Consider the following 13,038-nt stretch of genomic DNA (forward strand, 5'->3'; position numbering starts at 1 on the left):
GTAAATCATAGAAAAGGAGTAGAAGAAACTTTTCTAAAAGTTGAGAATAAGTTTGGCAAAACTATCATTCCATGTTAAAAACTTGGCAGTATCCCTCATGTTTAAATTGGAACATCCCCTGTCCATTAGAGTAAAACACTAGAGGGAGAAAGGGTTAAATACCTGTATCTCCCCATCGCAACCGCCTTGTGCAACCTTTCTATTGGGTCATTGAAAATCAACCAATGGTGTCGCTTATATTAACACAGCCAAGTAGCAGAAAAATTTAGAAGCAGACGAAAGAGGTCTTTAAAAATGATGGGAGGTAGTTGTCTGTATATACATCTATACTATAGATCTGCTCCCTGTCATGACAATCGATATATTATTACTTTTGCATTGCACCAGATTTGCATGTACTCTGATAAAGTGATACTTGCAGCTGGCTAAAATAACCATACCTCCCCATCACCTCCCCTCATACTGGATGAACAAACTGACAATAAATGCGGTTAAAATAAGCAGCATAAATCTACGACAAATTTTCCCCTGTCTATATATCCACGTATACTCTAAATCCATTGTAATAACTGTTCAGCATTTCATTGATTTATGTCGACTGAATGGCTCTAACAACTTTGATTTAATTAGTTTGTCATCATTGGGGATTTACATTGATTTATAGTCTATTGACTTATCACTATGTAAGCGAAATAAAAAAAGTAAGGAGGTCCAAAGATAGGAAAATTGAATAATACCAAAAACTTTGACTTTTTATTTTACTTTTGGATTAGTACGGAAATGGATATTCAGAAATAAAAAAAATAATAATTTTCATGATTGATAAATAACTACAGGCGTAATTGGTTAATCTTTTAAGGTTAAGATTTGACCAGTGAGGTAAATGACATTGGACTGTTAATTTTAGGTCTTATAAACTTAGCTTTACAACTTTAGGTACTTTTATTAGATCTGGCAGAAACTGAAATAGTCTAAACTTTTGTTTATTATGATTGGGGGTGGGGGTTGGTACATTAATTAGAAGGGATCTAAGGGGATAAATTAATGAATATCTCCAATTATGATGCATAAATTTAACCCTTCTGTAGATTACAATTAGTGGCCGAAACGTTTAAAAACGCAATTAATTAACCAACCAATCAAAATTCAAAATACCCCCAAAGCTGTGTAGCAAACGAATAAGAAAACGTTATAATAAAACTTTGGGGACTAGTATAATAAACAACCTATTGTCCAGTACCTATTAATTTACACTCACTTTGTTTATACCTTAAAAACAAAAATAGCGAAAATTTATAAAAGGCTGAAAAAATAAATGCAAATTTAGAATCTACTGCAAATTTCTTTTTTTTAAATATCCTTCTCTAACTCTGAGCTGGATCTTTAAATCATTTTAGTGGTGAGCCAGATCGGGGTGCGCCGAATTTCCGCCAATCTCAGCGCGGCATTTCACAAAATGCTGTGCTCTCATTGGTGGAAAGTTAACTTTTCTTAGTTGTAACAATTAGAAAAATGCTAATATCTATATATATAGGGAAATAAATTATATAAATACTATACAAGTTGTAGGATGTCTATTAGTCTGTCTGTCTGTACCGAATGATCTCGCAACCGCTGAACCGATATGGTTCTCCTTTAACATGTTGCTTCTCATAGGTACGGGGAAGGTTTATGATTATTTTTTGGGGAGGCTACCACCACCCACAAAAGAAATCACCCCTGGAAAATACCCCCCCCCCCCCATAGAACAAAGTCTTTCTCACATACGGAGTAGCTTTCCTTAGAGTAGCTGTGGTATCTGCCTAGGGTAAATGGCAGACACCAGAGTTCGAATAAAGACTACGGCAGTGTGAACAGACGTGGACACCTTACTATAGAGAAGCTACGCTTCTCTAGCATTCACTAGACAAGAATCAACATCTATTTCAGTTGTCACTTTATTGAAGGTGTAAAGGATACTAAAGCTATATACAACAAACAATAACTACATGGATAGGAATAAATGATCATAACATAAAAGCATTATAATACATATACAATAGTCAGTTTGGGCAATCATGATTCCCCATCCCTGGAAAGGGTGGGGGGGATTAAGAATACAGTTAACCATAATATAAATACATATGGATTAGGAATAAAGATGGTTAAAGATAAATCATACAGTAAAACATAGATAATTGCAATGGTTAGGTAGATGGCTATCCCTGTCTGGGGCAGGCAGGATAGCCCATGGAGCAGCACAATAGGTAGATAAGCATAGAGGGGTTGAGTGGTAGGTCTGGGTACTAAAGAGGGAAGGTTTGATGATTACTTGTGACAACAACAGTCTGTGTGGGGGCAGGTTTAGATCCTTTATCCTCAGGGTTGAGGTGGTGCTGATAACTTGGTGGTTGAAGGGGAAGGTTCCGGTGCTTAAGATGGGAGAGGGAGGGGTAACACCCCTCCCTCCATTTGCAGGACAACTGAGAGATAAAATCAGTACCGTTATCTGACATCTTTTCAGGTGGCTTCATAATTGTAGAATAACAGGATTTAACTAGGTGCGTAGCATCACTATAATGTCTTGGTTTCTGCATGGTCCAGAGCTGCCGCATACCACAACTCTCCCCTCGGAAGGCTGGAGGGGTTGTCTGCACCGCCAGACTTCCGACAGTGGTTGCGGCCTTCAGTTTGTTGTCCTTGTGGAATGGGTCCGCCAGGATACCAGTTGCTGGACGGTGGTGGACTCCAGCCCTCCCCAGGTCTAACGGAATCGGCTATATCTGCTGGAGTAGCTGGTCCTGTTGGATCTTCTGGCCGTTGGATGTGTACCTCTGAGGCCACCCTGGCAACCTCCAGGGGTGGCACAGCACATGAGGGGGCTTGGACCAACAGCCGCCTGGTGTACACCTCTGCAGGTTTCTCCACTGGGCTGGTGGTCTCCATCGTGTTGGTCACCTTGCTGCTGGCAGGCTGGCTACTGGATGCAGGCGCAGATTCTTCGCCCTCGGGGCTGGTCAGGTTCATTCGGCTTCCAGGGTCTCTGTCAACGCGGGCAGGTGGTGGTTGGCATACTGTAGGAGCGTTGCCTCCTTCAGGCTCATTCTGGACATTGGCAGGGTGGTGCATGGCAATCCGACCTGCGGGGTAGGGAAAGGTAACAGTCCACCCTTTATGCCGGAGGCTGTCTTGGATCTGCAAGGGTGGCTCCGCTCTAGTTGGCTGGGAGACAGGCCCATCCACGGATACTGCTGCTAGTGGACTGGAGGCACAAGGCTCCGGATTTCCTCCCCTAGCCTGAAGGGGTCCAGGCACATTGTCTCCATCTTGGGTAGACATAATTGTTGGGGATCCTCTACTTCTATGGTTAGGCTCGGCACTTGGCGCATCTAGTTGTGTTACTCCCCAGGCAGCGGTCAAAGCTTCTTCAGTTTGGCTGGTAATGGCTGATACCCTGGCTCCTGGGGCAGATGCAGGGGGCGCAGGCAAGTTTGGCCCAGCCCAAACTTCCTGGTACACCAGTGCAATACAATTACCCTGGCTTGGTTGAGGGAGGTAGACAGCTGGATGCAGTTGAAGGTGAGGGACAGCTGGACTCTCCCTGCTGGCTGGGGGCTCTGGCTGGCTGGGGGTGACGGGTGTCACCCCTTCCTCTGGGGCTGCGGGCTCATTCCGGGGTCCAGGTATCTCGGTGGCGGCGACGGTTGTCGCCCCAGGCACCAGTGTGGGGGCGCTGGATAGCACCCCCCAGTCTTCACAGGGGTCCAGGTCTCTCGGTGGCGGCGACGGTTGTCGCCCCAGGCACCAGCGTGGGGCGCTGGATAGCACCCCCCAGTCTTCACAGGTGGCGGCGACGGTTGTCGCCCCAGACATCAGCTTGGTGGTGCAGGGAAGCACCTCTCGTTCCTTCCAGGTGGCGACGCCGGTTGGCGTCCCATACATCGACTCAGACTCGCTGGCTAGCGCCTCTTGCCTCTCCCACTCGGCGGCCGCCAGGGCCTCCCCGTACACCGTCCCGGTGGCGCTGGGTAGCGCCCCTCGGCTCTTGCTGGGGGTGACAGGGGTTACGGACACCGGTCCCCTGTGGTTGCGGCTGAGGTCCAGGCCAACCCGGTTGGGTTCAGCCGCTCCTCCCAGCACGTTGATCCTGGCCACCATGGTCCCAATCTGAGACACAGACTCCTGGGTAGCCGCGGCCCCAGCGGCGGCAGCTAGTTGGGGTGACGGCTGGGCATCTCCCTCCAGGTGGACCTGGGTGGCAGACTGGTTGCATGCAGGTTGTTGGGCGGCCTGGTGTTTCTTCGTTGCCCGGTCCCAACCGGTTCTACACTTGGCGGCTGTGTGGCCGTTGAAGCGGCAGCGCCCCTTCGTCCAGCTGGGTCCCATCAGGCCGGCTTCCCCAGGGTGTATCAACCTGCCAGGTCTCTCCTCCTCCAGTTGGGGCACCAGCTGACAAACAGGGTCTCCCCTACTAGGGGGCAGGCGGTGCTGGGCTGCTTGTGGTGGCTCCTTGGTTACATTCAGCCTCCTCCCCATACACACAGGTTCCTTCCATCCAACAGCGGCTCTCCTCCCCTGGGTGGCGAGGCCAGCCTCGGCCTTAGCTTCTGCAGGTGCTTCTCCACATGAGGGATCCTGTCTCTGGGTATGCCAGGTGGTTGGTAGCAAAGGCTGTTGATGGTGCCAGTCGGAAAGGGGGCTATGATCTCTGGGGGGTACCTGTGGCCAGTGTGTGGACAGGTACCCACAGGTGGACCAGCAAGGCCCAGAAGATGCCATACTGATGGTAGCCTGAACTGTATTCCGGACTGTCAGCAGACTGTTGGTAGCCACCTGAGTTGGGCCAGAGTTGCCAGCTAGTATTGCGTCCCTGCCAGGCTCCGTCAGCGGCTGGTGGGGAGCCCCTGCGGTGGTTCTGGTTTTGGCAAGGGGTGGCCTTCTTATTGACTTTCCTAGTTGGAGCTCTGCATCCTGGTGGGCCTCCATCTTCAGCAGCATGGGGGAACTTGGCTGGGACATGTGCAGTGGTTCAACAGAGTAGCGGCATCTGGTCTTGGAATGTGGGGGAACAGCCTCACTGCTGCTGGTCAACCCTGCTCTCTCCGTGCTGGGTAAAGTCTTCCACTGCAGCAGGTCACCAGTCCCCATCCTTAGGCCGGTCCCCAGTCGTTCCATGCCTGGGGGCTCCCAGGGAGGCTTGGGTGGCGGCTCCCCCACCCCCAGGTACGCGTCGGGCATCTGGGTGAAGAGCCTATTCCCCTGGGACAGCTCCCCATCCTCCAGATTGGTGAGGCCAGTGCCAGGGAGGACCTTTCCACCCCAGAAACAGGTGGTACTGGCCCTAGGGCTGGGCCCCTTTGAAATCTCAGTTCTGGTAGTAGTGTCCATCTTGGGGCTGGCCACTAAGTCTCTGAAGCTTGTCACCTTCTCATTAGGCTCAGTTGCATTGTTCGACACCCCCAGGAGGACACCTACAGGTTCAGCAACCCCCAGTCCAGTATTGCTATTTCTCGTACGTTGAGCACCAACTGAACAGGAGCTGTGCAGCGGACATTCAGTCACCCTTCCAGACAAGGGCATCTCAGGGACCAGGGGTCTGTGACCTGGCATGTGTTTGATGTTCACTGTACTCGACACAGTAGGCCAAAGTAATAACAGAAGCAGTATCTTGTAGATATAGGAGCAGAGTAGAGTAGCCGCACCGCAAGGAGGTTCGAGCCGGCTCACCCCTAGTATAAATACTATAGCTGTGTAATTAGGGTGGTAGTCCACGTAGCCGTAGGCTCGGTCCTCCTGGCTCAAGAGTTTCTGTGGCTGGCGCGCCCCCATGATAAGTAGTAGGGGGTTGGTCTGTTGGTGCCAGCGTCTTGTTTAACTGTTGAGCCTGAGTTGTTCTCCTTTCCAGTATAGCTCTTGATTTCTGTGGCAACCAGCGGATCTTAGCTTAAAGGTAACAGGGAATATGTTAGGTATCACAGATGTCTCTAGGAGCGTATCCGCTAGTGGATATATGGATAGGTAGGTTATCTATATATATACATGGCTACACGCCCATATATATATATATACGTGTATAGGAATATCCCCAGAGCTAGATAGCTTTTCCTCCTTGCTTCAAAAAAATCACGCTTCCTCTGTATATAGTTCACAACTATGAAGGTCGATGGTCCAGGTACACACCACCACTGCCCAGTGTGGGGCAGCAAGTCAGGCTATGTCCACAGGGTGGGCGTACTTTCGTTCAGTTATCATATCAGTTTCCAGTGTTGTTTGGTGAGGTTAGTATTCACTTACTTGTACCCATGATACAAAAAAACAACCTTATTTATCACTTGGGTATTTATATATACATATATTTGTTTCACTAACCATTCAGCTTTGAAGTAGGGTTGGCAGGCTAGGAAGATGTTGAGGGTCTGAGCGGGTTTAAGGAACTGGTTTAGTTTTCCTTATCACACTGTAGACAGGGAGGGAGGAGCTTGCAAGTTTTTCTCCTAAAAAAATATCTCTGATGTATGCTATAGAATGGCCCCTCTCCTGTGTGGGTGTGTGTGTGTGTGTGTGTGCGTGGAATCTCCTGTCCTTGTAACGCGCGTCCGCGCCGTCAAATCCGCGCACACGGGGAAAACGCGCTCTCACCCCTCAACTCGCTCTCTCATTGGTCCGCTTCGTCCGTTGGATTTATGATATTTTCCGCACTCTGTTGCGCTATCCGTGAATGGCGCTCTGTGTGTCCGATCGCTAGCCCCACACTACAGACGGACTTAGTCTAGTGTGGGTAGGAAGGGGGAAGCGCGTGAGGGGACGGGGGTAACTCCGTCCGTTCCCCCTGTGAGGGAGGGGGGTAACTGTGTGCTGGTGTAATAGGGCCTTTTCTTCTTAATCCTAGGTTTATCTATTATATCACCCTGATTGTATTTGCCTTCAATGGAGAGGGGCCCCTCCCCTTCCCTTGGAATAAGGGGTGTATTGTTGTTGTTGTGCTGTGGGCTTGAGATTGTTTTGATTGTATATCAGGGTCTTTATTATGTTACATCTAGCTTCTATTTCTGTCCTTATCACAATTGCATAACAGATTTGTTTACCAACTCTGTTCTATTTTTAGCTGTTATCACAATACACAATAATCCAAGCCTGTTCTATTCTTAGATTTATCACAACACAACAATTTGTTTGCCAAGCTTTGCTCATAAATCTATTGTTTGGCCATCACACTAGGGTGGTAATCCCTGAAAATGTGATATAATATCTGTTTTCTAGATGGGTGGCTGCGTTGTAGCCTCTCAGGATACTCGGGGTTGACGTAGTTTTTCTCTGTTCTGGTGCACTACACTCGTATGTTAGCTCGCAGCTTGCAGCTATGTGGCATGTTTCAGCCTATCGGCGGCAGGGAATGTCCCGTCCTGCTAGCGCCGCTTGCAGCTATGTGGCGTGTTTCAGCCTATCGGCGGCAGGGAATGTCCCGTCCTGCTAGCGCCGCTTATCCAAATCCAGCTGATGGCGGCAGGGAATGTCCCGTCCTGCTAGCGCCACTGGTTCGGATCCTGCTATCTCTTGCAGTAAAATTGGCCTATTTTCAGCCGTTTACACTTATTTGGCTTGTTTCAGCCGGTCCGCAGGCCTGTTTCAGCCCTTTTGGCGCTCAATTCTCCGTTAGATATCAGCGCTGCTCGCGGTTATTCATCAAATTTCGCTGTCTCGCTTCCACAACTGCCGGATGCAGAGTTAAACTTTGCTGTCCAGGGTGGGTAATTCAGGTTGCTTGCGTCAGTTTTGCCAGATTCACTGCTGGGAGTACCTTAGCCTCAGATGCGCGTCTGCTCTACACTTGTGGTTCGCCGTAATCTCACACAGCTGTCACCAAAGTTGTGGTATCTGCCTAGGGTAAATGGCAGACACCAGAGTTCGAATAAAGACTACGGCAGTGTGAACAGACGTGGACACCTTACTATAGAGAAGCTACGCTTCTCTAGCATTCACTAGACAAGAATCAACATCTATTTCAGTTGTCACTTTATTGAAGGTGTAAAGGATACTAAAGCTATATACAACAAACAATAACTACATGGATAGGAATAAATGATCATAACATAAAAGCATTATAATACATATACAATAGTCAGTTTGGGCAATCATGATTCCCCATCCCTGGAAAGGGTGGGGGGGATTAAGAATACAGTTAACCATAATATAAATACATATGGATTAGGAATAAAGATGGTTAAAGATAAATCATACAGTAAAACATAGATAATTGCAATGGTTAGGTAGATGGCTATCCCTGTCTGGGGCAGGCAGGATAGCCCATGGAGCAGCACAATAGGTAGATAAGCATAGAGGGGTTGAGTGGTAGGTCTGGGTACTAAAGAGGGAAGGTTTGATGATTACTTGTGACAACAACAGTCTGTGTGGGGGCAGGTTTAGATCCTTTATCCTCAGGGTTGAGGTGGTGCTGATAACTTGGTGGTTGAAGGGGAAGGTTCCGGTGCTTAAGATGGGAGAGGGAGGGGTAACACCCCTCCCTCCATTTGCAGGACAACTGAGAGATAAAATCAGTACCGTTATCTGACATCTTTTCAGGTGGCTTCATAATTGTAGAATAACAGGATTTAACTAGGTGCGTAGCATCACTATAATGTCTTGGTTTCTGCATGGTCCAGAGCTGCCGCATACCACATAGCCACGACACGAGAAAAATAATATTGTAATGAATAAAAATGTTTAACATATTGTAACTTATACTTATTAGCTGATTATAAGATAAAATAATTATATTAATACACTCTGTAATAATCACACTATCCATAGAAGCGAAGAAAGGTATAAAAAATCTAATAAATTTTATCTGCAATATAAAGTCTGTAATTTTTTTATACGTTCGATCGTGTATTTGGCCAAAGCTTAGGTTGAAAAAGTTTTGAAAGAATTTATGACAGAGTTATTGCCAAATACATGATCGAACATATACAAAACTTACAGACTTTAAGTGCTTAAAATACAGTTTGGTTTATATGGACATGCTTACAATCAATAAGTAATTATTGTCTTCTCAAATAATTCTAAGTAACCATAACGTTTAAATGGACATACTGAATTTCTTAATAAGAATATAGAGTTGTAACACTCTTCGGTATCCTCATACTATGATGGCTGGAAACGTTTGAATTGTGAAAAAGCTTTGCTTTTTATAACTTTATTAATACTTATTAATATAATATTACACATTATACAAGTTATATTCGGTGATAGGGTAAAGTTTTAAGAAATATAAAGTATAAAAGCCAAAAATTCTTACATGTGTTTGAAGTAATATAGAAAAACCGAACCTAAAAGAAAGGTTGTTTAAAAAAAGAATTTTATAATTGTAAGTTCTTAACAAAAATTTCTCTAGCTGAAATAGAAGCTGGATAATAGGGGTGGAGTATCGAATGCATTTCTTACCCCCTCCGCCACGGGATTACGCTTTGGAAATTCTTATAGTTAAGTAACAGGTCCTGTGTATGTCTGTCTGTGAGTGTGTACTGAAGGATCTCGCTAACCGCTGAACCGATATGGTTCTACTTTACAATGTAGCCTCTCATAGGTCCTGGGAAGGTTTATAAATATTTCGAGGGAGAGTACCACTACCTCCAAAGAGAAGTCTAACCTAGAAAAAATTATCAACCAACCCCCCCCCAAAAAAAAAAAATTAATCTATAATTAAAAATTTTAGCCGATAGTGATAGTAATAATACAAAAATATTTTTGAAAATACTTTTGAGAAAAATTTTCATGATCCTAGATTGTGATATTCTGATATTGATATAATATGAGATATTGGTTTATGTTAACCCTCACCCCCCACTGCTGCACACACCATATCTAAAACCCTCACCCCCATTGCATCTCCCCCTCCATTATAACCCTCACCCCCACTGGAAATATATCACCCCTCTATTTATATATCAAATTAATTGTAATATCAATATGTGTTTGTCAGACTTGACTCTCAAACTCTTTGCTGTAATACAGGAAAAGATTGGTGTATATTTGTTTTTGTTTATGGCTTTGTTCACAAAAACAGCTGAACTAAAGGCGTGCAGAAGGTGTTGTAGTGAGGGTGGGTGTATCCAAAATTAAACCAACAACAACTCCACTCAATGATACCAATAACATAACACCCCTTAGGTTGTCTAACTTGCTAAATGGTCTAGGGGTGGTGTCAAAAAGCATGAGAGGGTTGGCAAATTAGAGTAAAACACTAAAGGGAAAAAGGGTTTGATTTCCCCATCGCAACCGCCTTGTGCAACCTTTCTATTGGGTCATTAAAAATCAACGAATGGTGTCGCTTATATTAACACAGCCAAGTAGCAAAAAATAATTTAGAAGCATACGAAAGAGGTCTTTGAAAACGGAAGGAAGGTAGTTGTCTGTATATACATCGATACTATAGATCTGTTGTTGGCAAAAACAGATTAACAAACTGCAAACACACCAAAAATAAAAAAAATATTGTCCTTAATACATTAATGTAAAAATAATTATATTAGTGGGAAAAAAGTTATAAAAAACAATTTCCTGATTGTAAGGAAAAACAAATAAAAGAATTAACTGAAGGGAAAAAGTGAACAAAAAAACATTATATTTCTTTATAATCAATTAGATTGATCTAATTGTTGGTGTTAGAAAATTGTCATTTCTTTCCTTGTCAATGGTCCTTTTAAAAATGGCGGTTTTCCTCAAACTGCCTAGTCGAGCGAATATGAACCCTTATTAAAAGCGAAGCTTTTCTAAAATTAGGGTAAGTCCGTACGTTCGTACGTCACAAACGGATAGCTTTTTTCGTTAATTTAGACATGTTAGAATTGTCCTATCGATTTCAAACTTTGCAAGGTGATTCCTTTAGTAGTTAGGTACGATTTAGAAAGTGTAGCAACTCTATAATCATAACAAGAATGTCCGTACGTCCATTTTAAACATTTCGATTTTTTCTACTTTTTAACAACAAATTCTTATGTGATCTAATCATCCGATTGATTTGATTTTTGGTATGTTGATTCCTGGGACAACAAAGTATAATTTTATAAGCAAAGCAACTCTATAATCAAATCCTAAAAATATAAGTATGTCCATAAACATTATTTTGTATAAAGCAGTTTTCAACAAATTTACTTACAATTTTGCTCCGATTTTTATACGTTTATTCTGATTATTCAGTTCTGACACTATATAAGTGTTAATGTCCGTTTGTCCTACCGTTTCAAATGCTTCGCTTTTATGGATGTTGTCATCCTTGTTTTAAAATAAAAAAAAGTAAGGAGAGGGCAGTTTTTCTTGTTTTGAATTAAGTTATTAGATAATATTGGGTGTAGGGTCTCCCGCATAGGTTAGGCATAAAATATTTACTTTAAAATTAGATATGGGGGGTTTCTATGCACACTCGGCATTTTGAGAGAAAAAACACACAAAAAAATTTTATGTTGCTTGATGAGTTGAGAAATTATTGAGAAAAAAATGTCCCTAACAAATAACATTGATAGATAATCTCTGTAATCAAGTCGTTAAATGTAAGGTTGACCACATTTGGCATTTTGTATTTCAGTAAATTTAAGATAGATTTATAATTGATATATTTCATAAATACTGTATAAAATTTTGCTGTAGAATTTAGTAGAACTTTAGTAGAAATGCCGCGCAACATTATTTTATCTATTTCAGGAAATGTATGGTCAACTCTCATTGGAGGAGAAACTATCAAAACTCGGAAATTCTGACCAACCAGGAGTCTTTGCGGAAAAATTATAAATATAATATAAAGTGTGTTTTTGAGTTCTTTAAGTCTATATGACAAATTTTGAAAAGAACATGTCCTAACTTTTGTGATTTTTTAAAAATAGCTAGTCAGTGCTTTTAGTAGATAGTAGATGTAAAATGATCCAAAGAATTTAGATATGCAATCTTTTTTTTTGTATATCTTAAGTTTTAATCTTAATTTTTTTAAAAATCAAGTTGGGTTTAAGGTACTAAAACGCAACAAAAAAAGAAGAAAATTGCCGTTATGAACAAAAATAACAACATCTTAAATTTGACACCTTACTTTTTTAATTCTGTAGAGTAATTATTGAGAAACGCGATTTTGTTGAACCCCGTTGAATCAAAACTTGGAACTTCGGGTTAAACAAAAATCACAAAAGTTAGGACACGTTCTTTTGAAAGAATAAAAGTAATATTTGACTAATACAGTTTTTAATGAAACATTTTTTGGGACAATAATTACTAAATTCTCGATTATAAAATTAAAAGTAATTTGTATTTGTTATAGTTACCATTTGTAGAAACAAATAAGGGATGACAAGTTACGAAGAAATTATAAAGAATTATCCAAATATTTAGAAAAGTTGAACAAACGGACTGACAAAGTTTTTATATAGTAGAGAATCAACGGATAAAGTAATACTTTTTTTTACATTTGGCGCCAAATGAATCACTTTTGTAAATTCCCCCAAGCATGACCAAAGTATACGAAAAAAGTTTATAGATTTTTCTTTGGTCAAGGGAATCTTCTTAAATAAATTCAGCCGTCTATCTTAAATAGAAGCCGAAAAAATGTACTTATATTAGAATGACTTAAAGTTATATGGTATTACAGAGTAGCTTTGTTAATATAAAAATTTAAGTAACCATTTTGTAGATCTGAATCTCATACATTTAAAAATCTTTGTTTTATTTTCGATAATTTTATAATTTTTATAGCTTTAATAAAATGATTGTGATATTTGTTCTTTTATATATATTTTTTAAATATATAATATCAAAATTGTAATTTTTTTGTTAAAAAAATTAATAACAACATAACTTTAAAACTCTTTTTATCATTTTGCATACTGATGCTAAGAAAAATTATTCTAGCCCTCCAAACAAATAAAAAATTGTTGATGAAACCTACTCAGTTTTTAATAGTTATTAGATAAAATTTGTTTGAAATATTTGTGTCAAATATCATATTTTGGTTGGTAGTCAAGTCATTAAAGTAAAAGAATAGAGGGGGCATGAGCTATATGTAATAGATCGGGGATCCTA

At 42.0% G+C, this 13,038-nt stretch overlaps 2 protein-coding genes across 4 annotated transcripts in view; one reads left to right on the top strand and one right to left on the bottom strand.

Moving 5' to 3' along the window:
- Window positions 1-12,653, top strand: part of LOC145328021 (uncharacterized) — a 38,900-nt gene extending 26,247 nt beyond the window's left edge. The window contains exon 15 of the mRNA XM_080171567.1: window positions 11,677-12,653. Coding sequence (XP_080027693.1) covers window positions 11,677-11,763 — 87 coding nt within the window. The 3' untranslated portion in view covers window positions 11,764-12,653. The remainder of the gene's footprint in view (window positions 1-11,676) is intronic.
- On the bottom strand, window positions 1,815-8,628 carry LOC145328015 (uncharacterized). 3 transcript variants are annotated; one of them, XM_080171552.1, is made up of 2 exons: window positions 6,349-8,628; window positions 1,815-6,299 (listed from the first exon to the last, which is right to left on the bottom strand). In XM_080171552.1, exon 2 carries the CDS (start codon window positions 5,806-5,808, stop codon window positions 2,554-2,556), a length of 3,255 nt encoding a protein of 1,084 aa, XP_080027678.1. In that variant the 5' UTR covers window positions 5,809-6,299; window positions 6,349-8,628; the 3' UTR covers window positions 1,815-2,553. The 3 variants fall into 3 exon arrangements, with proteins under 3 accessions (XP_080027678.1, XP_080027677.1, XP_080027679.1); XM_080171551.1 differs by having other exon boundaries at window positions 1,815-6,310; XM_080171553.1 differs by having other exon boundaries at window positions 6,330-8,628.
- Window positions 12,654-13,038: the final 385 nt, after the last annotated feature.

This window comes from Acartia tonsa, chromosome 9 (genome assembly GCF_053477335.1).
Source record: "Acartia tonsa isolate MP-2025a chromosome 9, ASM5347733v1, whole genome shotgun sequence".
NCBI lineage: Eukaryota > Metazoa > Arthropoda > Copepoda > Calanoida > Acartiidae > Acartia > Acartia tonsa.